This window comes from Oratosquilla oratoria, chromosome 39 (genome assembly GCF_046742065.1).
Source record: "Oratosquilla oratoria isolate Oo_2021 chromosome 39, ASM4674206v1, whole genome shotgun sequence".
NCBI classification, from domain to species: domain Eukaryota; kingdom Metazoa; phylum Arthropoda; class Malacostraca; order Stomatopoda; family Squillidae; genus Oratosquilla; species Oratosquilla oratoria.
Window position 1 is genome coordinate 42993103 of NC_134815.1, and position 26068 is coordinate 43019170.

General features: G+C 38.7%; 1 protein-coding gene across 3 annotated transcripts in view; it reads left to right on the forward strand.

Annotated features, from left to right (window-relative positions):
* The window catches only part of LOC143020381 (solute carrier family 22 member 7-like), a 51700-nt gene extending 26125 nt beyond the window's left edge, over positions 1-25575 (forward strand). The window contains exons 9-13 of one of the 3 annotated variants that reach the window (XM_076176777.1): positions 2575-2756; positions 4063-4217; positions 4797-4981; positions 10107-10337; positions 25399-25575. In XM_076176777.1, coding sequence (XP_076032892.1) covers positions 2575-2756; positions 4063-4217; positions 4797-4981; positions 10107-10238 — 654 coding nt within the window. In that variant the 3' untranslated portion in view covers positions 10239-10337; positions 25399-25575. Of the gene's footprint in view, positions 1-2574; positions 2757-4062; positions 4218-4796; positions 4982-10106; positions 10338-16057; positions 16831-21389; positions 22836-25398 lie in introns of those variants that run through there. The other 2 variants (XM_076176778.1, XM_076176779.1) reach the window with 2 other exon arrangements.
* The last annotated feature ends 493 nt before the right edge of the window (positions 25576-26068 follow it).

Genomic DNA, 26068 nt, shown 5'->3' on the forward strand with positions numbered 1-26068 from the left:
TGGGCCCTTTGGGCAAAATACAGTAAGTGTCGGGCCTTGACCTTGGGCACACCTGTGTCTGGCAGGTACTTCACCTAGCCAGTTCTGGCTGGCAGGCTCTTGACCTGCCCAGCTCTGCTTCGCTTGGTTACATTACGGTCCGCTAATAAAGGGGGTTAGTGGGTTGTCGTAAGTAAATGTGTTAGTTTCGCTATTCTATATATTGGGATCAGTTCTACTTATGGGGGTTAGTCGTATGATTGGTAGGTATGGTTAGATATGGTATTTATATTTTAGTTCATGGGTAATATAATTGGGGCAAGTATAATAAAGGGGGTTTAATGGGTTTCTCTGGTGACATTAGGCATCTTCGTGTGGCGATATCCTGTTTGTCTGAGTTACTGCTGAATAAGGTGCTGAGATCTGGGAAAGCGAAGTCAGCAAATGAGGCAAGTCTCGCTCGGGACAAGTGCCATGTCCCATGTCTGTGGATCACGTGCCTGGTTGGTGTGGTTAGACAAAGTTACAACTGACTACATCAGTCGCATCTAGCTAAAATAGCATAAAAATCCTAAATGAATTCGCAGTTCGCAATTTTATTTTCCAAAACAATTAGAAATATAATTGTTGATATCACGTTTATAGGTGGAAAGTAGATAGTGGGTAAATTTTTGTTTGCTGTAGAGAATGGTACAATTTTCTTGTTTGCATAAAGGTTTTTGTTGATATAACAAGTTACTGGTATTTGTTACTGTGGTTACCCATTTCACCCTGACATTTTCTATACTATTTCCATTATCTTGTGACCCACAAGGTGTTGTCTGCCGTGTTTTCACATACTGAATCAAAACATTCAGCATATACCAGAAGCTGTCCACTACCCCGAGTATGTTGACATGGAATATTCTAAATGCATATTGATTTTTTCATTAAATGGTATGTGATATGAATAATTCTTATACATTTAAAGAAAAGAAGAGACTTGTTAAACGATGTGGCATCTCAGGTCAGGCGACGTTGCCCCGGCAGCAACTTTCCCTTTTCTTGTCCAAGCCTTGTATTCTAGTAATTACATAGAGAAGCTGAGTGCGGGTCTTCGGGCCGCTTGCAGTCTCTGTAATTATACCGGTCATACATACAAATATAAAGAAAACTATGTCTCCCCCGTTTTCTTTGGAGATGGTTTAGACATTGACATGGCAACGCTGCTGGTTTTGCCGGCCACACCCTATGGGTCACCAGATAATGGAAGTTTAGTAAAAGCGCATGTGAATTGCTCTGCAAACCATGTTGTTACACTGGCCATAAGCTAGGCGCACGTGAATGTAGTCGTGGTTCATCTACTCGTTGCATATCTGCGTCATACCTCGATGATCGCGGGACTTGAGAGACGATAATGAATATATATATATATATATATATATATATATATATATATATATATATGTGTGTGTGTGTGTGTGTGTGTGTGTGTGTGTGTGTGTGTGTGTGTATATATATATATATAGATATATATATATATATCTATATATATATATATATATATATATATATATATTACTTTTTCAATCGGAGACGTATTCTGAGACCATCAGAAGGACCCAACAAGCTTTTATCAATGAGACCAATGGGTACTATTAAGAACAGATGTAATTACTTTAAAAAGTTGCCAAACATCAGTTCTAGCAGGCCTTTTACAAACATTATTCCTAAATTAAAAAAAAAAAAAATGGCGAGCCTTAGTTACGGAAAACCACAGGACAACCATGAGGGGACGTTAAAATGACTTTGGCATTATTTACGGTTGATGTTAATCGAAGATTTGAGCACGTGCAGAGATAGAGCAGAACTTGTGTCAAGATTCCTGATAGCTGAGCATCAAGACTTCCATCTTGACGTTGTTGTGGATATACTGACCCATTCTAATGAGCCCTGACTTTGAGTAAAAGCAGCAACGACTGCAACAGCACTGTAGGAGAGAGGCCAAACGCAGAGTATGGGATCCAATATATTTGACGTTTCGCCCAGCAGGGCTTCTTCTGAAGAAGCCCTGCTGGGCGAAACGTCAAATATATTGGATCCCATACTCTGCGTTTGGCCTTTCTCCTACAGTCCTGACTTCATGACTCAGGAGATAAGCTTATCTCCCAATCTAAAGTTGGATTTTATTTTCGGTTCTAACATTAGAAATAATAATAATAATAATAATAATAATATTCCTCATCCCATATCCATTGGCTTGTTTAAATTCTATGCTGTCCATCTGGAAATAAGCGTTCGACTAACCCAAAAATCCTATATATCTGGCAATATACCAAGAGCGTTTTCCCCCTTACAAATGAGGTAGCCAAGTCAAAGGCACGTACTTACTCCCACCCATTCCACTCCCTTCCACAACCTTTCCCCTCTCTCATCTTAGCTCCTCATGGATGACGGATCATCCCTGTATCCCGCCCACTGCCCTGGGTTAGAAGCAATGTAGCAAGGCATAGTACACCCGAGAAAATATGCCTGCGAGGGTAATATTACAAAAATCTAAGAAAGTATTCTCCACATTTTATTTGATATGGTTAAGATTTCTTTCTTTCTTGTCAGGCTGACATAGAAGGGGAATCAGAGGAAAGAAGCTTGTTAAGACAGGTGACAAAGGCATGGAAAAAGTTCATGGGAGCCTTCACCACTCGTAAAATGGTCTTACGAACTTGTATCATTCTCTTCTGCTGGTACAGTGTTTCGTTCATCTATTATGGCGTGTCACTCGGTGCTACTATTTTCAAGTAAGTTTCCCTATAGTACAACCTCAAGTAACATTTTCCCGTTCAGGTCAGATACATCGCTATCTATCTATACCAAAAGGCTTCTTCCACCTCATGAGGGAGGTAGCCAAGAGCGCAGATAGATAGCCTAATTCAAATTCTAGTGCAGTTACAAGCATTTTAAGTTTTACATGAAGCTGTGGCCATTATCGTAACTATAACTAAAACATTAGTTAAGAAACACACATTATTTGGCTTAGTAAGTTCAGGGCAGATAACTAACAAAATTTCTTAGTTAAAAATGTCATTTACTTGTGTTTACAAAACTTTGTCTTCGATATATTTTCTTTCAAGAAAACTGAAATAATGAGGTTCAGGTCACATTATCATTACGAAACTCATCCAAACCAACGCAAATCAACGTATCGATAATGCACATTTAAGAGAACCACACACAAACAGTCTGGAAATTTGTCCTCTAGCCGACTTAAGATCCTGGTCGTTGAGGCTTTTGTTTTTTACATCCACACGGGTCCACCCCAGACTCCACCTTGCCACTGGGGTCCTCCATCTAACTTATTAATCCATAAACTAAATTCATTTGCAGAATGTAGAAACGTTGTAATACCATACACATTTTATCTTTAACAAATTCATTCTAACTGGTGAATGCAGAGGTCATTAGACAGCATATTGATTATTCTAATTATCAAATTCATTTGCAGAAAGTAGAAACGTTGTAATACCATACACATTTTATCTTTAACGAATTCATTCTAACTGGTGAATGCAGAGGTCATTAGAAAGCATATTGATTATTTTAATTATCAATATTTTTATATGTAGGCAGCAGGTTATCTTACGTATAATTTTATTGACATTTTTACTTCTCTTGCTGCAGACTTTTGCGTAGATTTAAACGCTTGAATAAACTTGAGAAACAAAAATTTAAGGTCCGACGGAGGCTTTTCTTTGTATTCACAACGTGTGCATTGTATAAACATTATAAAATAGACGAAGCGTCATACATCTGTCTGTATACCAAAAGACTTCTTCCTCCCTTTTGCCTAACGGGCCTTTCGCCACATCCATCCACCCTATCCTTGGGCATCCTCGTCTTGAATACAAATTAAAAACTCTGCCGTGTCATCTTATGCCCTTTAATAGATATACTTCACAGAAGTCTGCAGTTGAAAAAGAAATTAACAGTATCGGAAGAAAATAATTACAGAACCAGCATTTTTCAATTATTTGACTTATCCACCTCACATTATTCCAGTGAACTAAAATATTTTGACAAATCGCATCTGCGAAATATCACCAACAGTGTCAACCTGTACTTCTATGTGTTCCTGGGGGGTCTTCTGGAGCTGCCGTCCTACCTCTTCCTCTGCCCGGCGACAGCTTTCTTGGGTCGCAAGAAGACCTTCGTTTTTCTCTACATTTTATGCGCTGTTTCGATTTTGGGCGCCCTCGACGCAAGTAAGATTTTTTTTTTTTTTTTTGTAAATAGGGGAACATGATGGGAAAACGGTTAACAGACATCATTTACCTCTCGTTTTGACGTGAAATCTAGTTTCACAGACTATTTTCCTTTTAATATGAACAATGTACGTATTAACAAATATCTTGCCTATGGCGGCCATCCTACATCACATGATCGTTACAAAGTTCCCAGGGGAGGGGAGGGGGTGGGGGTGGAGTGTGTGTGTGTGTGTGTGTGTGTGTGTGTGTGTGTGTGTGTGTGTGTGTGTGTGTGTGTGTGTGTGTGTGTGTGTGTGTGTGTGTGTGTGTGTGTGTGTGTGTGTGTGTGTGTGTGTGTGTGTGTGTGTGTGTGTGTGTGTGTGTGTGTGTGTGTGTGTGTGTGTGTGTGTGTGTGTGTGTGTGTGTGTGTGCGTGCGTGTGTGCGTTAGGTTTACGGTTACTATCATGCTCTTTGCGTGTTACCCTTTGATACGAAGAAGGTAGAGGCAATCCTTGTCAAAGAAAAAATAATCCCCTTCCTTGACTCACATTTTCTCTCTCTCTCCCTCTCCCCCTCTCTTTCTCTTCTGTCGATAGGTAACAGCCACGTAACCACAGTTTGTTCTCTGGTTAGTAAATTCGCCATCACTGCAGCCTATCAGCTCGCCTTCTTGTACACAGGAGAACTTTATGGCACAGAGACTCGAACCACGATCCTGGGATTGTGCAACAGCGTGTCAGGCATCGGAAGTTTGACCGCTCCTTACATCAACGACTTAATGGTACGTTAGATCGACTGTTGCTCCAGAACATCCTACATTCTATGACTATTATTCTTTTAAGTAATTGTATCAAACATATATTTTCATAATCAACTTTTAAACAACTTTTTCTCAGTTAGAAATAAATTTAGGCAAATTTTTTCTTAATGTGACATTCCTACTCTCAAGTTCAGGTCGCCATGTTACTACAATAGTTACCAGACGAAGGAGTTTCTTATGGACATAGATTAGGTTAGGTAAGGTTAGGCAGAGTTAGGTTCGGTTGGGTTGGATTGGGATGGGGTGGGTTGGGTTCGGGTAGGTTAGGTTGGGTGAGGTTAAGTTGGGTTAGGTTAGTTTAGGCTGGGTTAGGTTGATTTAGGTTAGGCTGGTTTAAGTTGGTGTTGGGTTTGGCTAGGTTAGGTTAAGCTAGGTTAGGTTAAATAAAGCTGGTTTGAGCTAAAATGGTTAAATTTCGTTAGGTTAGGTTATACAACGTACAGTACAAAGAATTACGTTAATATAATCACAACTCCATTAGTACTTATTTCCACGGAGGGCTTTGTGAAGAAATGTTCACTTTGAGACGTTGCGCGTGCTCCCTCACACACACATACAAAACACACACACACACACACACACACACACACACACACACACACACACACACACACACACACACACACACACACACACACACACACACACACACACGCCACGCGCACGCACGCACACACACACACACACACACACACACACACACACACACACACTCACACACACACACACACACACACACACACACACACACACACACACACACACACACACACACACACACACACACACACACACACACACACACACACACACACACACACTTTCAACGAACGGACGGCTTGAAGAACGTTCTGAAGAAAAGTGCCGATTGTGGATCCCAACGCAAAGAGAAGTGCCTTTTTGTATTTACAGGGTGGGGGGGAAATTGCTCGTGGGGTAGTGGGAAAGTAAGGAAAGAGGAGAAGGGGAGGGATTGCTGGGGAAATGGAAGGAAATGAGGAAGTAGAGGACTTGGCCCAAGCAGACCGCCTAAAATTAAACAAACGACCGCAAGCCCAACTGGAAGACGACGAAATGTCTAATAAGAATGTAAAGATTAGAAGTATAGATAGGAACAATACAGTAGAAAGTGATGAGAATATTTTCAAGGGATTTAAAGAGGGTGGGGGGGACACAAACCCCCCCCGACTGACAAGACTAGAGGAGAAGGTTGATAAGGTGATCGAGGACTTGGAGAGTAGGTTAGGTCATATGAACACCATTTTACAAAGGGTTGAAAGATTGGAAGAACTAGAAAAGGCGAATAAAAATTTAACTGATGAAATAGAAGACCTAAAAAGACAGTTAAGAGATGTAAAGGTGGAGAATGAGGAATTGAAGAAGAATAGTAAAGAAAACAGAGAGACAATAGCTAAAGAAGCTAAGAATTGGAAAACAACCCAAGAAGGAAATAAGGTTTCATTCACTGACATAGTCAAACAGCAATTGAAAGAACATACTGAAGACTCAGTTATTAAAGTGATGAGACAAAAGGAGAATATAGTAAGAGATTTAGCAGACAAGAAGAAATGTATAATTATATTAGGAATGGAAGAGAAACACAACCCAGATAGAACCACAAGAATCAAAGAGGAAAATGAAAAAGTAAGCCAATTACTAGAATCAGTTCAGGAAGATGAACAAGAAATTATGAAACAAATCGAAGAGAAATTTAGACTCGGAAAGTATAGCACAGACAAGACCAGACCAATTAAGATTAAATTCAAGTCACAAACAACGGCAGAGAATATCTTATCCAAAACAGGGAAACTAGCAACAAGTGAACAATATAAAAAGATATGGATAAAAAGGGAAATGAATAAAGAGGAAAGAGAGGAAGAAAAGCAGAAAAGACTGGAAGCTAAGGCAAAAAACGAGAACAGAACGGAGTCAGAGAAAGAGAGATTCTATTGGAGAGTAGTGAACATGAAACTAAGGAAGTTCGACATACAAAAGAAAAACATAAGGGAAACAGAGAACACAATGGAAGTGGCAGAAAACTAAGAGTGTCTTACACAAATATAGATGGATTAATAACAGGATTGAATGAGCTGAATGATTATTTGAAGGAAAAAGAACCGGACATAATGGGAATTGTATAAACAAAATTAAAAGGCCCACTACCACCCAACAGTGTAGGACATGATGCATACAATTATTGGATTAGAAACAGAGAGAAAAAGCAAGGGGGTGGAGTTATGTTCCTGACTAAGAAGGATATAAACGTGAAAGGTGTCATATATGGAAAGAATACAGTAGAGATGATTATGATAGAAGTGGAAGACAGAGATAAGAAGAGCAGAAAATTTGTGATAAATTATGTGCCTCCAAAAACAGCCTCATGGGAGGAGAGTGAACATAAAAGTATGTTAGAGGACACAAAGATAACATTAAATAAAATAATGGAAGATGGAGGAAAAATAGTTATGATGGGCGACTTTAATTGCAAAGAAATCTGCTGGGAAGAAATGACAGTAAAGGGTGGAGACGACTCATGGGGAAACGCTCTACTTGAGATGATTATTGACCACACAATGACACAATGGATACAGGAGAACACTAGGTATAGAAATGAAGAAGAACCATCGAGACTAGACTTATTAAAAACATCTGAACCTAGAATAGTGTACAAGATTGAATATAAAACACCAATAGGTAAAAGTGACCACATATTGATTGAACTGGAACTTAATGAAGAAAAATATATGAAAAGAAATGAACAATATAGAAAAGGAAGAATGATGTATGAAAAAACAAACTTTGATAAAATAAGAGAATTCTTTCAACAAGAAAACTGGGAAGAAATATACAAAGAAGAAACATCAGTGGAAGAGAAATGGAATATTTTGACAAAAATTTACAAAAAAGGAGTGGAAAAGTATGTCCCAAGACAAAAACAAGAAAAAGAATATGTAAAATGCTGGTACAACAAAAGTTGTAGGGAGTTAAAAGACAAAAGAGACAAAGCCTGGACCAGATGGAAAAAAGACAGAAGACCTGAAAAATGGAAAATATATACCGGTTATAGAAATGAATATGTACAAACGTGCAGAGAGGAAAAGAGAAAATATGAAAAAGACGTCATAGAAAAATGTAAAGATCAACCAAAACTATTCTACAGATTTGTAAACAATAAACTGAAAAACAAACAGGACTTGGAGAAATTAAGACAAGGGGGAGTTGAATACACTGAGGAAATGGAAATGGCGGAAATTATGAACAAACATTTTAAATCAGTGTTTACAAGGGAGAACATACAACCTGAAGAGATTGAATGGAAAGAGAAAGTCCCCCCTATAGAAGAAATAGAAGTATCAAAGAATGAAATATTGATACACTTGAGTAATCTTGATGTCAGAAAATCGCATGGACCAGATGAAATAGCAAACTGGATTCTGAAAGAATGCAGGAATGAACTGGCAGACAAAATACATAGCATAATAAGCAGTTCCTTGAAAGAAGGAAAAGTTCCAGAAGATTGGAAAAAAGCAAATATAGTACCTATATATAAAGGAGGAAATAAAGAAGAACCTACCAACTATAGACCAGTCTCTCTAACAAGTACAATAGCAAAAATTTGTGAAAGAATTATCAAAAGTAGATGGGTAAAATACTTGGAAAAAAACAACGTACTAAATCCAAGGCAATTTGGATTCAGACAAGGACGATCATGCGTCACCAATTTAATATGTTTCTATTCAAGGCTAATAGATATAATACAAGAAAGAGATGGATGGGCTGATTGTGCATTTCTAGACCTAAAAAAAGCTTTTGACAAAGTACCACATAAGAAGTTGCTTAAGAAACTAGAATCTGAAGGAGGAATACAAGGTAAATTACTAAATTGGATGGAAGACTTTTTGCAAGAAAGAAAAATGAGAGTAGTGATAAGAAACCAGCACTCAAAATGGAATGAAGTAATAAGCGGTGTCCCGCAGGGAACAGTTCTGGCCCCAATAATGTTTGCTATATATATTAATGATATGGATGAAGGAATTGAAAACTATATGAGCTTCTTTGCAGACGATGCAAAACTACTGAAAAGAGTGAAAACTGAAAAAGATTGTGAATCACTACAGAGAGATCTAAATAAAGTACAGGAATGGAGTAGGAAGTGGGAGATGGAGTTCAATACAAAAAAGTGTAGTATAATGGCATTTGGAAAAAGCAAAAACAGAATAACAGGATCATATAATTTGGGAGAAGAAGGAATAAAAAAAGTAGAAAATGAGAAGGACCTGGGAGTCATTGTTATGAATAATATGTCACCTGAGAAACATATAAATAAGATTTTTGGAGAAACTTATAATTTAATAAGAACAATCAAAGTGGCATTTACATACCTGGATGAAGAAATGGTGAGGAAAATCCTAATCACCCTGATAAGACCAAGATTGGAATATGCAGCAACAATATGGTCACCAAGTACAAAAAAATGTATAAAAAAACTTGAAAGAATACAAAGAGCAATTACAAAACTTGCACCAACACTCTCAAAACTATCATATGAAGAGAGACTACAAAAACTTGAACTACAGACACTAGAGCAAAGAAGAGAGAGAGGAGATTTGATAGCTATTTACAGAATCATGAAAGGCATAGAAATTACTGATAGAGAGAATCTGATAAAATGGGATGACAGAAATACAAGAGGACACGGAAAGAAAATAAAAAAAGACAGCTATAGAAGAGATTTGAAAAAGAACAGCTTTCCTCACAGAGTAATAGACAGTTGGAACAAGTTAGATGAGAAAGTGGTGTGTGCAAAAACAATACATGAATTTAAAAATTGTTTAGATAAAATGAGAAATGAAGACGGGACCCCACGAGCATAGCTCCCCTTCCCGTAAAATACAACTAGGTAAATACAACTAGGTAAATACACACACACACACACAGAATAGGATACTGTTAGAAAGGCCAGGTGACCACATAATCTTTATTGGGTCTGCATACGAATGCATAAACATTTGTTCTCTTCATCTCAAACCAACACCATTTCCTGCAGACACACAACATATTTAATGATTTTCTTTCGTCTTTTCAGGGAGTAATCGACCCTACGGCGCCTTACTACATGTTCGGAATTGTCGCTGGCGTCTCCGCATTCCTCACCCTCTTCCTGCCTGAGACCAGAAAAGCTCATTTGCCTGAATCCATGGCAGACCTGGAAGACTAGTCTGGCGTCCTTGGCTCTGATCCTGAACTCTGATGTGCCCGAGAACAAAAGGCAAAGCGTGGATAATTTTAGGACTTTGCCGCCAACAGATGCTTAATGGTAAATGTATTGGTCAATATCACAGTTACCACATCATCGGCCAAAATCTCCTTTTTTTTATATAGACACCTTGCTCTCTATTGTCACTGATATTCTCGGCGGCTGTCGTCAAGGGTGTCAGGAAAGTTGTCACCAAGAAGTTCATCTGGTGACTAGGGACATTTGCTCTCCGGTAGCGCGCGGTTTCATGATCACGTGACAAAGTGTAGGTTGTAGATTCGTAGTCCCACCGCTGTCCACCAGAATGTAGAATGTGTTCTCTACATTGAATTGGTGGTGATTGAAACTCAGTCGGAGTTCTTGGCTTTAATGCTCCAGTTGAGGATCTATTCTGTTCTAACTACTACATACACGGCAAGCCCTCAGGAAAGCTCGGAGGGTTGCCAGACATATATCATACACAATATTGACAAGGGTTGTCATATGAGGAATATTGAAAAGTTGGGTCGCTTCGGTCGAGGCGTCGGCCGATCGGTTGCAGGTGGCTGACCCGAGGACGCAGGTGAGGCTTTTGTCTAGTAAAGCCTTGACCTGAGACGCCGAGAGAATCTTTTGTTATCAAAAGGGCGTAGTCGAGAAAGGTCGGTTAGCTTGGTCCAGAAGTCCCTAGGGAAAACTTGTCTCGTCGTTGGAACCACATCTTATATCATACTTTGCGTGCGCGCGCGTGCATGCCAGTATCGAAGAGAGACATAGCTACGAAGATGATCAGCTACGAAGATGAGTAAGTCATCGAAGTGTTGCATATGTTGATTATAACATGGCTCGGTTCGCTACTATTACTGACCCCAGAGATATTGGTGCTACGGAGATAGAAGAAAACAAAACACAAGGCAAGCCAGGCCTGATTGCAGGACCTGGGCATGAAGACCTATTTACCACGAGCATAGCTTCCTTCCCGTATAATACAACTAGGTAAATACAAAATTATGTAAGAACAGTGGTAACTGTAAAACATTCATGAATATAAAGAAATATGCTTAATGGTATGAACAACAGTATGAATATGTGGAAAGTAGATATTGTTTCCATTCACCTGGGCAATAATATACATTTTATGAACTTGTTGCTTGATTCCTAAGATCATAGCGGGGAAGGGGAGCTAGAGGTTTTGGTTGAAAGGGTTGTTGATGGTCTTCTATTGCAGGAATAGTGTGGTTCTGGTAAGGAACGGTCTCTATGTCGAGGCCCCGGGGCACAAGTTTGATATGGTCTTTATGCAAGACAATCTCCGTAAGATTGTGCAAACAGAGTGCTTTTAACATTGTTCTTTGATTCATGCCCAATGATATGATAGGGTTCAGAGAATTTAGGGGAAAGCTTCGAGATGGGGGTGTGGTTAAGAGTGTAAACAATGTCTCCAATTTCAAGGTTGCAAGCTCTTGCTGATTTGTTATGCAAGCGGACACTTTCGTCCTTAGTGAGATGAAGAGTATTATGTATTCGTTTGAACAAATTATTGAAATCTGCTGCTTTGACCTTTATGTAATCATTGAAGTTATATATGGGGCTAATACTGAAAGAAGATCATAAGGGAGCCGTTTGTCTGAGCCAAAGAGGACATAATGAGGAGATTCCGGTATTGACTTATTAATGGAACTATTTATGCAAGCTTGAATTATGGGGACATGTCCATCCAAAGAGGGATGAAGATCAGAAGCAAGATGTCATAAAACATTGAGAATATTTCTATTCTGGCGTTCAACTAAGCCATTTGAACTAGGGTGATAAACAGTGGTGTTGTATTTCTTGATTTGAAATTATTTACAGATTAGCGAAAGAATCTCATTGTTGAATTCAGTCCCGTTGTACAAAATCAGTTTTGGGTGTAGTGAAGGGGCATATGAGTTTGTCAAGGAGTGTCTTTGCTACGTGTTGTACTATTTTGTCTTGTAAGGGTGAAAGAATACAGAATTGTGAGAAATGGTCGAAACAAGGAGAAACTGGTTTCCGGTATGTGTAAGTGGTAACTTGAGAAGATCAAGAGCGACTGCTTCGAATGGTTCAGAAGGTGTAGGGTAAATTAGGATTGAAACATGACCGCGTATATATCCTTCCTCATGGTTAACCAGAAATAGTGCAATCTGGCTTGTGAAATGCATATATCATTGCCAGGGTGTGCAGCAATAGGTTAATCGTGTATAAGCCTTAAAACTTCTGGAATGAGGTCTGTGGGGACTACTAGTTAAACTACTGATCTGTTAGGTTCATGTTTGTTAGTCAGTGTTGCTTTGTGATACAGAATGTCATTCATTAATGTGTAATAGTCGATATCAGGAGGAAAGTTTTGTGTGTCAGTTGTGTCTGCAGGTTCGAGGAAGTATGACACATTTCCAAAGAGGGTCTGATTACTGCGCTGCGGCAACGCGCGCTTGTGTAAGGTTTATTGAAAGAGGATTCTGAGTGATAGTCGCAATATGGCGACTGAGAGCGTCTGCAACTAGATTAGCTTTTCCTTGAACAAAATGAAAGGTGGGCGCGAACTCTTGTATGGTAAGGAACCAGAGGTGTAAGGTTGGTTGATAATCTGTTACGGTATATGTGTATCTCATAACCGAGGATGATCTCTTTGAAATGTTTGAGTGCGTAGATGACCACTAATGCTTCAATGCCTGTGACTGAGTAATTTCGCTCGTGTTTGTTGAGTGTTCGACTCACATAGGCAATTGGTCTGAGTTTTGTGCCGTGGTGTTTTATGAGGACTGCGTCAAGTCTTGTGTAGGACGCATCAGTGTAAATTGTGAAAGGAAGCTTGGGGTTTGGGAAGACAAGGACATGGGCCGTGGTCAAGGCTTTCTTTAAGTCATTAAAGGCTTTCTCTTGGCCAGGTGTCCAATGAAGGGCGTGTCTTTCTTAAGTAATGAGGTTAGAGGTGCTGCTATACTAGGGTAACCTTGAATGTAACGTCTGTAAAAACCTGACAGACCAAGGAATGAACATATGTGTTCAATAGAAGTAGGGCGTGGAAAATATATGATTGCCTTGACCTTGTCCTGCGAGGTTAAAAGTCCTTGTGAATTAAGGACATGCCCTAGGAAGCGTATTTCTTTCTGAAGGAAAGAACATTTCTTAAGCTTCAGTTTAAGACCTGCCTGTTCTAGTTGTGGGAAGACAGTGTGTAGATTGTGTAGATATTCGGTAACATATTTAGAAGCGATGATCACGTCATCGAGGTACAAAAACACTGAATGACCTAGGAGGCCTGCAAGTACTGTGTCCAGGAGTCGTGTGAACACTGAAGGGGCTTATACGAGACCCATGGCGAGTCGTTTGAAGAGATAGTGTCCCGTGGGTGTGCTAAAAGCTGTCAGGAGCCTAGACTCTGGGGCAAGGTGGATCTGGAAATATCCCGACATAAGGTCTAAGGTCGTGAACATTACGTTGTTTTCACCGACGGAGTGGAGGAGCTCTTGTAAGATAGGAATTGGGTGTCTTTCTGGTTTGATTAGCTTATTCAACTCCCTGAAGTCTACTGCAGGGCAGAAGGAACCATTGCGTTTGGGGACAACAAAGAGGGGGAAGCTCCATTTACTGATGGATGGTTCAATGATATCTTGCGCAATCACGTCTTGGATAAGGTTATCTACAATTATGCATTTGCTGTTTGATAATCTGCATGCGGGAATGTAACATGGTTTAGATGTTTCATGATGCTGAATAAGATTAGTGACTTCAAGGGGTTCACCTTGAGTGGCAATGGTATCTCTGAACTTGTTGCAAAGTGCAAGCAAGTCTGCTTGTGCATCAGGGAATTCAATTTGGTTAAGCTGAGATGCATCAATGGGTTCCTGTGCTGTTTGCACGTCGGAAAATGTGGCACAAACTTGAGAAGTTGGGAATTGGTCATCCATGACTTTAATGCGTGAAGGATATACTTCGAAATCGCAAATGTTTGTACCAACTGTGAGATGGAGGGGTGCGTTAGTGTCATTGGCAATTAAAATGCAAGTATGACCTTTCTTTGATGTAGAGCTGATGGTTGAAAGCAGGGAAATTCCATTGACCCGGCAAGTTTCTGGCATGCAGAATACATCGGTGTCATGTGCTTGGAAAACTCGTATGTGTATCTTTGTATATTTACGAGGAAACAACGTCTTTGGGCTGATAAGCACTGCGTGAGTGTGTTTGAAGGTAGATAACACTTTTGAGACTGGGGCGAAATGTGTGTTGAAATCCTGTAAGAGGGGCAAGAAATGGTCCTCAGGCTGTGAAGGATCAACGTTGTTTACTGGGTGTTTTGTCCCGAGTTTCGCTGATTTTGCTGTGTGAAGAGTTTACGTATCTGTTACGCTTGGAATGTATGTCTACAGCTGGTAGTGAAGTGGAAGAGTTAGAGTCGTGGGAATGTGTGTGTGTCGGTGCCATCTGAGTTAATAGCTGGTGCATTCTCGTGTGATGAAGCAGAGTTAGTTTGAGCAGTTGTGCTAGAATTGATTAGCGTTAAATCAGGTTTTGCCTGCTTGGCCACGTTGATGTGGTTGTTTTTATGGGAATTTGCTGATGGCAATGCAGGAAGGAAGTTAAGCCTATAAGGATATCAGTAGGGAAATGGACGTCAGCTACGTAGGTGGTTACTGGAATGGCTGGGCACTCATCTTTGAACCTAATGTCTAGAGAAAATTTAACAGTGATTGGGAATGGTACACCATCTACATTGCAAAGGTTGACGTCGGGGGGGGGGTCCAAAATGGTGACACGTTTTGTTTCAGTGCAGAATCTGTGGAAACTGTGTAGTGTCATGATGTTAACTGGGGAGTCCATGTCGAAAAATATTTTCACTTTGGTATTACTAGACTTAGCATTGAAAGATAAGGAATCTGAAGACATGTCTGGGATATCCAGGGTCTGTACCGGTAAGGATGCAGATGGAATATCTTTGTATGGAGTGACTGTCCTGGGTCTTTGTATCCTGTAGTCACAAGGGAGATGTGTTACGTGAATACCTTGCAGGAGATACATTACGTGACTGTCTAGTAGGAGATGGGTTACGTGAATGTCTAGCAGGAGATATGTTACGTGAATGTCTGGGGATTCTTATCTATGGTGTCTTCGTGCAAGTAAGACACGGCAACGATCCAACGATCAGTCGTGTGAAAGCATGTGCCATGATGCTCGCAGTATTGGTTCGGTTGTGACAGGTATCTGTGAAAACACGTGTAAACGAGGTGTCCTGGTTTGTGGCAGTATGCACAAAACATTCGCGTTCTCGAAGGAGAGCGCTGTCGTGAGTGATGTCACGTGCGCGATGTATGCCGTGCTTTCGTGTAATGAGAGGGGACCGTATGACCTGTGCTGTCGTATGTCTTGGTGCTATGGGTACTGGCTGACACTACATCTGCGTGATAACTTGTTCTGTGTCAGAGAATTTCCGTGTGAATTGCCTAATGTAATACCTGGTGTAAATCTAATGGCGCTAGCTTTCTGGAGTGTGTCTGGGTGTAAATGCGAGAGAAGGCGAAAATATGCAATGAAGGAGACTATCTTATCCAATGAAACTGTGTTGTTTGAGACCCAGTCTGAATTCTTCAGATTTTCTCTGAGTTCGCTCTTAAAAGCTGAAGCTATTTTGACTGCCTTTTCTTTAGTGGTGTGTGGGCTATGATTACGTTTTTGCAAGAGAATATAGGGAGGAAGTGCTCCAAGTGGTTCAAAAGCCGTAAATGACTTTTTAAAATTTTCTACACATGTATCAAATAAGTGTGTTTTCTCAAACAATTCAGATTGAATGACGTCACCGGCTAGCTTCGTCCAGAAGTCCCTAGGGAGAACTTGTCTCGTCGTTGGAACCACATCTTGTAGTATATTTTGCGTGCGCGCGCGTGCGCGCCAGTATCGAAGGGAGGCACAGCTACGAAGATGGTTAACTACGAAGATGCGCAAGTCATCGAAGTGTTGCATACGTTGACTATAACACAAGTCGTTACTACTGGTTGCTTTGGGGTGACAATACACTTCAATCTCAGCTTCGTAAGTCGATGTTCATAAGCTTTATTGTGCCTCAAGAGAAGACACAAAAACCACACTACATAGTCTAGTCACTACTCAAACTCCACATCCGTCATCGTCACTATACAGTTATAAGTAACGTGAACTATACATGATGGAAAAAATACAACTGAATACGTGTTGTATACAGGTTCGTGTATTCTAACTCAAAGTTAGTAAAAAGTTTGTGTCCTTTTTCTAGACTATATTTGATACTTTAGAAATACACGATGTAGATCGTCCATGAGTCTACGTTCACCTGCAACTATCGTTCCCGGCTCCGGCCTGAGTCTTTATAGGGGAGTTGACAGTTTTACAAATATCTAGGTTTTTTATGTTACAAATTTAGGGTTTAACATACCAAGGACATTATAGTACAGCTAGGAATATTATGTGGTTAATTCTTGTGATTTAATTTGTGTTCAGGTTTATTTGGGGTTGTGGTGTAAATGCGCGCTTGGAAATACGTTCCTGGCTACTTAGCTATTATCATGCACTGGTCATGTGATGGTTGTCGCCTATGGGCATGTTTGTTCGTATGTGAGTTATGATGTAGTTTTCCGTGGGTGATGTTACAATATGTAAGGTTACATAATACCTCCCCGCGCGAATTGACTCCTGTCACCTGGAATGAAGACTGGTGAGGGGGTTGTTTAAAATACATACATACGTATATATATATATATATATATATATATATATATATATATATATATATATATATTGGAAGTATGACACGATACCTGTTGTGAACCTTAGTAGGAGTTGAGGGGTGGCGATAGTCATAATTTATGGGGTGTAGTCAAGTAGGTATCATGGTATGCTCATTTGTTCACCAAGGGATGATAGTTATTAGAATAGGGTGACCAACTCCAGTTTTCATTAAAATCAGTACACACTCGGTTCCACCTATTTTCACTTCACTCTTTTCTGGAATATCTTTTGAAATATCTTGTCAATTAGTCCTAGTGTGACAAGGTTTGGCTCTTTTCTGAGAGTTGTACTTTGTTTACTGTCACTGGTGGAAAAAGGGTACTCTTTTCTGTGAGTTGCACTATGTAATCACTTAAGTGTAATGGGACTCTTTCCTATGAGTCAACACTTGAAAAAAATCACTTCTGGAGTAACGGGACTCGTTTCTGTGAGTCGGGAAGTTGGAGTTGTAACGAGATATAAAGAATCTCTTGGTGAGATATATTATCTAGGTTTACATATGCATATACATAAATTCATACAAAAAGAGACTTAATACTAATAAGTAAGGGTAAATTCAGGATATATCTTATAAAATGCCATAAATAAGTAATGAGTATTTGTTTGTCTTGTATTATTTGTATGGGGGGGTTTGGTTATGGGATTATCTAACGCGCAGGAGCACGAGACATAGAATATTCTATCAATAAGGAGGAACAGGATTAGTAAGGAAAATTAACTGAGGAATATAGCGATTGATGGGAGTTTGGGTGTGGGGATTTGCAGTTTGTCTTTTATGTCCTCTTGGGTAGTGTTTAGCCAGACTACATAATCTTGTTGGTTTGATGAAGGGGATATAGGTTTGGGGTTGTGATTCGTTATATGAGGAAAATGACTACATTTGTACATCTGAATCCAATATACAGACACTGTACATTATATTATCTATTTATATTCACAATTAAATAAACAAGACTTGTTTATGTTTCCATTGATATATTACTTTAATCATTGTTATTATTAGTTCATATGTTCTTTGGACGAGTTCATTTTTGTGATCAATTTAGTGAATTCCATGTAATCGTTTAAAATAATGATACATTAACTTTTTGTAATTAAAAAGCAAACATTTGAAAGGAAAGTTTTTAAAGAAAAATACAAATGAGCTTGATATTTGGAGCTAAAACAGTATGAATTGTCTTCAATAAATCAGATGAAAAGAAAAACATTGTATTGTAACTTATGTGTGTTTTAAATAAATAAACAACAAATGGCCATCACATGTTGCCACATACTAAAGTCTTGTTTTCAGGTTGTACCTTGCACAATCATTCTCGTAATATTATTCTTGTTGCATAACTTCTGACCCAGGGCAGTGGACATGATACAGATATGACCCGTCATCCACGAGGAGCTAAGATGAGAGAGGGGCAGAGGTGGTGAATGGGAGTGGAGTGGGTACTTGCTTTTTGACTTGGCTAGATAAATTATTATTATTATCATTATTATCATTATTACTAATGTTACGTTATGGGCTGCCTATGTGTCGCAAATGGTTACGTTACATGGGCCTATGGGTTAGCTCACCTCTAGTAGTCTGTTTTAGACTGAGTTATCCGGTCTATAGCTGGACAATTTAATGTAGGAATAGAGGTAGGGTAACAAATAATCAGAGGATTCCTGAAGGAATATACTGTAAAAGATGAAATTTGAATAGCAGAATATATTGACATATATAAACACATAAGAAAATAGAATAACTGGATCTAATAGACAAAAAACGTTTATAATAAATAGTGAGATAATGATAATAAGACCCTAATTGAGAAAAAGGGGTTGAATTGCTGATCACTTCAAATAAGTCTTCTCGTGGGTCTCAACTAACCTGAGTTAGTTCCTGTCATGAGAGTGGATTAGCTGGAAATGACACTGGTAGAAGGGAACGAGTGCTCTTATGTACTCGTCAATCGAAAGTTATATTCATGACAACAAGGTTGCCGGCTCTGACGTCACACATTCAATCTACCGTTCCATCAGTACAATGCACTTACGAGCCGACCAGAAGTGTGCAACAAGGCACTAAGGACTAACCGATCTGGAAAAAAAAGCCGGCTCTGACGTCACATAGTCAATCTACCGTTCCATCGGTTGTATATGTTTGCGTGCATAAGAATACAGACATACAAAAGATGTGAAGTTGAGTGCGTAAGGTAACACAGTATCGTACATTACACATTTTAGTGATGCAGCTTGCACTTCCATACGAAAATACAAATAGGAATTAATCGATATTGTACATGATAAATGATGACAAATACATAATACATAAAAATTTACACACATGGGTAAAACATAAAGAAAAAAAAATCATACAGATAATAACGTAATCATCAAATTACGTTACATTACCACTACTAAATATTATCATTATTAGTTATTATCATTATTGATCACTATCACTATCAACTACTATCATCACTATCATAATTATAATTTATTTACTTTTTTCCAGTGAAAAATTTGCCAAAGTTCGCCGAACCAAATCACCGGATGTTCCTTTGTCCAGTCGTCTCGAGTTTTTCTCATTGGAGTGACGTACACGCTTGTTATTTGCCTTCTCACTCCTTATTGCACACATTTTATTTATTTATTCTTTCTTTTGTAGTCTCAAATTCTATTCCATCTGCTTTTCTGCTATCTTGACACCATGCTAATACGATTAGTTGACAAGAATTTTGACATCTACGACCGAATTGGGACATTTCTGAGCTCTGCGAATGGATCACGAAACTGCTGGAGTGAGTTGACAGCCCTAAAAGCGAGAATTTTTGAATGGCTGACTAAACAACTGCTTAAGAAAGTGGGAGGCTACAGACTCATATATGATCATGCTTATGTTCATGTTTGTTTATGTTTATGTTTATGTTTATGTTTATGTTTATGTTTATGTTTATGTTTATGTTTATGTTTATGTTTATGTTTATGTTTATGTTTATGTTTATGTTTATGTTTATGTTCATGTTCATGTTCATGTTCATTTTCACGTTCATGTTCATTTTCACGTTTACGTTTATGTCTATGTTTATGTCTATGTCTGTTTATGTCTTTGTTTCCGGTTATGTTTACGGTTATGTTTGTGTTTGTATATATACCTGTACATATATATATATATATATATATATATATATATATATATATATATATATATATATATATATATATATATATTGATAAGTATTTTAGACAAATGATTTGGATGATGGAGAACATAAACATAGGGAAAGGCTCGGAACCCTAAACACTCTAACGTTTCGTTCGCGTAGAACTTCTTCAGAGAGTGTACGGAAAACTGTAATTGAAGTTTATGTACTAAACTTAATTATCTTGTCGGATACTTGGGAAAGGTCGTTTTTCTGGCGTGTTCTAGAATTAAGATACTAGATTGTTTAGCTAGATTGATAAACCATCCTCGATGGTTCGATGAATTCTTAGTTGAAATATATGCAGATTCTACAATTCTTCTAGTGAATTTATCAAAACCTTTCTGTAGCACTTCAGCTCCTCTCCAGTTTGGTAAATGATCGAATTTTTCCGCGTGAACTACTAAAGAATTAGATGTCCTATGTGCTTTTATGTCGTTTTTATGTTCATAAATCCTTTTATCTAATCCCCTTGATGACTCGCCATAATATGCCATTGAGCAACTATTGCACGGGATTTTGTATACGACATTGTTTTCGGAATTGGTTCTCTTTTTGAAAGTTTTTACCAAATCACCTATCCTCTTATTAGTTATTTTAGTTATGTTTATACCTGTTTTAGTTAAATATTTGTCTATTATTGGTGACGTTTCTGAGCCAGGTACTGATACAAAATTGGTAGTATTTTTATCATTTCTCTCTTTCTTTCCACGATTATAAATATTTATTGCTTTTTTTTTTCTCTTCAACATTCCCTCTGGGTATCCAAGTTTATCAAAGATTTTCATAATGTAATCAAATTCGTCTTCTAGGTATTCTTCGCTACAGATTCGTAGTGCCCTGAGAAAAAAGTTTATTGTTATACCACTCTTTGTCCTATCATCATGTGCGGAGAAGTAATATATCAAATCCTCTTTGTTTGTTTCCTGTTTGTTTCCTTTCGGTATACTGAGAAAGTCACATTTTTTCCTACTCGTATTAATGTATCGAGAAAGGGCAATTGTCCATTTTGTTCCTCTTCTACGGTGAACTGAATATCGCTGTTAACCGCGTTAAGCATTCTCACTTTATTATTTACATTGGTGTTTTCGGGGATGATAGCGAGGACGTCGTCTACATATCTAAACCAGTGTGATCCCCTACCATTAATTCTGATAAAGTTTTCTTTTTCCAGTAACTCCATATATAGAGAGGCCATCACTGCACTTAAAGGACTACCCATGGCGAGACCTCTGTGTTGTTTATACTCGTCACCTTTAAAATAAAAACGCACCGAAATTTACGCATAAATCTATCAATTCTATATAATCTTGTTTTCTTACGGTGTTGTTCAGCATCGTTCATATCTTTTATTACTTTCTTTACTGCCTCTGACGCACCGTCAGTGCAAACATTTGTAAATAGAGCCTCAACATCATAGCTTACTAGCTTTTTCCCTGTGAAATCTAAATCCTTTACTCTTGGAGTTACTGGAAAAAGATAACTTTATCAGAATTAATGGTAGGGGATTACACTGGTTTAGATATGTAGACGACGTTATCTACCCACTTGGATACGATACGTAGATGATGTAATTGTCGTTGCCCCGAGGGAAATCGATCTCAACGAAAAATTGAATAGGTTAAACGGGATAGAACAGGACATTCAGTTCACAATGGAGCATGAGGAAAATAATAAATTGGCCTTCCTGGACACGGTGGTTTGGAGAAAAGGGAATAAGACCGCATTTTCGGTTTACAGGAAAAGCACCAACAAGGATGACATCGTGCATTATTACTCGGCCCACAACGACAGAATTAAAAGTGGAATTGTCATTGGTTTCTTCCTGAGAGCTTTCCGAATATGTAGTGAGGAATTCCTCCAGGAAGAGATCAATCACATTTTTTATATTTTCAAAACACTACGGTATCCTGAAGGTCTTTTACACAGATTGAGGGAGAAGGCACTAAGAATAAACAAAAGAAGCAGAGGGGACAAAAGAGGAGAGAGTGAGGTTAACAATGGTGGGTTTTTGTCCGTCCCCAACTCAAGACGCGCGAGTGAAATGGAACAGTTGTTCATCCGGGCAGAGCTAAAAATTGCGTTCGGCACTGGTACCAGGATAGGAGAGGTTGTGAGGAATAAGAGCAATGGTAAAGTCGAAACAGAAGAAAATAGCTTGATTTACAAAATACCATGCAAAAGCTGTCCCGTTAGCTATTTTGGAGAAACCAGCAGAGGGATAAAAAACGCACCTATGAACACAAAAGCGACGTCAGAGCTCACAGAACTTCAAATTCGTTAGTGGTTCATCTTGACAAATTTGGCCACCTACCAGATTGGGAAGGAACAATGGTGCTACATAAAGATCTAACGAAACAGAGAAGAAATGTAATTGAGGCAGCCAACATCAATTTACATCCATGTATCAACCACCGTGATGGATTTGTCAAATTGGCGAGGGTAACGGCCAGCTTGGTTCTTCGTGATGCCGAACGGTGGTGCATGAGGAGCGAAGACGAACGGGGAGGAACGGGGTAAGCTGGAAGTATATAAGCTGTCAATGATTTGTTTGTGTACACTCTAAGGAAGTCCTTTCAGGACAAAATGTTAGCAATAAAACTCCAACGGTTCCTGGTGTTTACCTCACCACCCTTCCACTCATACATGTATATATATATACATATATATATATATATATATATATATATATATATATATATATGTATATAGATATATATATGTATAATTTAGACAAAATGTAGTGGCACATTTGTAGATAATAATTACAAAGAACCCATAGTCGGAATAAAAGGAAACTTAGAAGAAAGTATAACTTCTATATTTCGCCTAATAGCTATAGCCCTCTTCAGGAAAGTACAGGTTACAAGAATTTGCAGAGACATAAGTACAATTGACATGTGAGTAGAAAGGGGAACACGCGGAGCTAAAAACAGGACAATCCGTCGCGTAGGGCGGAGTCAGAGGTGAGAGGATGTGCGGGTGGATGTGTGAGATCAGAAGGGAAGCGGGGTCAAGATTGGTTGGGGAGCGGGTTCAGGAGGGTAAAAATTCTTAACCAAACGGCTCACAGCTAGCCTTGGGAGTATGTCCGAGGACCATTGACCTTTGGAGATGTTCAAGTTCGGACATTCTTCAATTAAGGCTGATTCAACATTTTTTTCTTCTAAAGCTACAATTGGACTTAAACAAAATTTTGGCCTTGTCACAGTCAATACTGTGATTTTTGGTACTGACATGTCAGTACCAAAAATCACAGTCTTGACCCCGCTCCCTCACCAATCTTGACCCCGCTTCCCTTCTGATCCCACACATCCCCTCATCTCTGACTCCGCCCTGATGTGGCCAACAAAAATTACTTGAAGAGCACATCTACTGAAGAGGATTGCAGTTTGCAATCGAAATATATAGATTCCCAGTTTCCAGTCTTTTCTACTCCAACAGTGGTTTTACCGTGATATATATATATATATATATATATATATATATATATATATATATATATATATGTATATATATATATACATATATATATATATATATATATATATATATATATAATTATTAACTTCCGTTCTTAGACGTCAACGTCAAACGTGTAGGAGGTACCTCGTGACAAATGTTTACAGGAAACCAACGCACACAGACTTCTGGACTACGGCAGCTATCATCCAGACTGCCACAAGAAGAGTGTGATCAGGACACTTTGGAACAGAACAGATCAAATCTGTTCCACGGTGGAAGCAAAGAAGGTGAAAAAAAAAAAATTATGCAAGTTTTCAGAGACAATGGCTATCCTCGCATAACCGTGTGCAATTGGACAAAACGACGCACCAACACACACGTACAGAGTCCACGCACGGCACATAGTCACAATCCCATACATTAAAGGCGCTTCTGAGGTCACCGCCACAGTCCTACGAGACAACGGAATACAAGTAGTCCACAAGCCCTGCAACACTTTACACAGAAACCTCACTAAAGTAAAAGATATTGAAGACCACACACAGTAGGCCGGAGTAGTTTACTGTATAGGCTGTTCTGATTGTGACACATAGACTAGCGACAAGGATATTAAAACACCAATAAGCAGTGAGGCAAGAAGACCCGAAATCCGTCCTATACAAACATACATCAGATCACCAACACACCATCGACTGTGACGGGGCCAAGATGATACACAGAAACAACAACAAAAAGAAAAGCCTGTTTTCAGAACCATGGGAGGCCAAGCACAACTGTGTAAACAAGAACATCAACCTCAATTCAATCTATCTAGGAAATAGGAACACGACTGTTTAATGCACCCAATGCAGCGACTTGATATTGGGTTAACGATATTTTGTATTTATTTTTTCAACAAATTGTTATATATCTTTTTTTATATCCCCCTTTTTCTAACTTATTTTCTCTTTTCGTTTTCCGTTCTCTTTCTCTTTCTCTTATTTTTCAAGTAGGTTCTTGGTGCACTTGGCATCCTATTTTCAAAGATAACTTGGTTCCCATTCTTCCAGTTCTTCATCAGACACTTAGCATGTTTTTCAGCTCAAAATACATTTTTATGTTTGCTTGTCACAATGTTTCCTTTCATTTATGTTTTTTCAGTTGCTTTTGCCCAAGTCCCAGTTACCATTTCGCTTCCTGTTTTACTTAGCTTCCTAGCCAACACTTTCCTTTTTAAGTCGCATTACTTTTTTCTCGTCAAGTCAGTTGAAATATCGATGTCTGTCCTATACACATTGCTTTTCTGTGTAAATATATTCCATACGGGTTCACATGATAGTTACCTATTTACACGGGTGACCACTTATTCCTTCACATGGGACACTTAGTCCGCCATCTTGGCGGTTGTGTCTCTTACGTTACCTTTTTGTGTTTCTCACGTTATCTTTGGCTCACTTTTATTGTATATTATTGTTTTATCTCATGGTACTTTTTGTTTAATTTCTATTGTATATTATTGTTTTTTGTCTCAATCTTAGTGTATTTCTCTGTATTTTAGTATATTAAATGGTACGCACTTCGTCATGATTAGCCATTTGCACGTGTGATCATTTATCCCTTCACACGGAACACTTGGTCCGCCACCGTGGTGGTTGTGTTCCTCATGTTACCTTTTTGTTTCACTTTTACTGTATGTTATTGTTTTTGTCTCACTCTTGGTGTATTTTTCTGTATTTCAGTATATTAAATGGCACTTATTTCGACATGATTAATGAAGCGATGATGTCACCAAGGTCCTCTCCAAGTTGTATCCCGGACCACAAAAGCGAGTTCACTGTATGTCACCCATTACACCCGCTGAAGACGATTCCTGGACGGAAATCAAAACGTCAGGCTTAATAAACCCTTCAAATCGAGTCTGGTGTTTTATTCTCTTCGCCAATATGAATCACAGACTCCAAATCATTTTCCCTACGATTGAAGTCAAGTTTATAGGCCCGTAGTTATAAGGTGACAAAAAGAAACCAATTAACTACAGGCCTATTAGCTTGACTTCAATCGTAGGAAAAATTATGGAAACTATCATCAGAGATGCTATCGAACATCATTTAGAAAGTAACTGTTTGATAAATGATAGCCAGCATGGATTCAGACGGAAACGTTCTTGCGTGACTAATTTACTCGAATTCTACAACACAGTCATCTCGAGTTATGACAAAAGAAACAATATAGATTTAATATATTTAGACTTTGCAAAAGCTTTTGATACCGTCCCCCACGAAAGACTACTTACTAAATTAGCTTCACACGGAGTAAGTGGCAGCCTATTAAGTTGGACTAGAAATTGGTTGAATGATCGAAAACAGAGAGTTGTTTTAAATGGCAAAACTTCTAGATGGAAAAATGTTA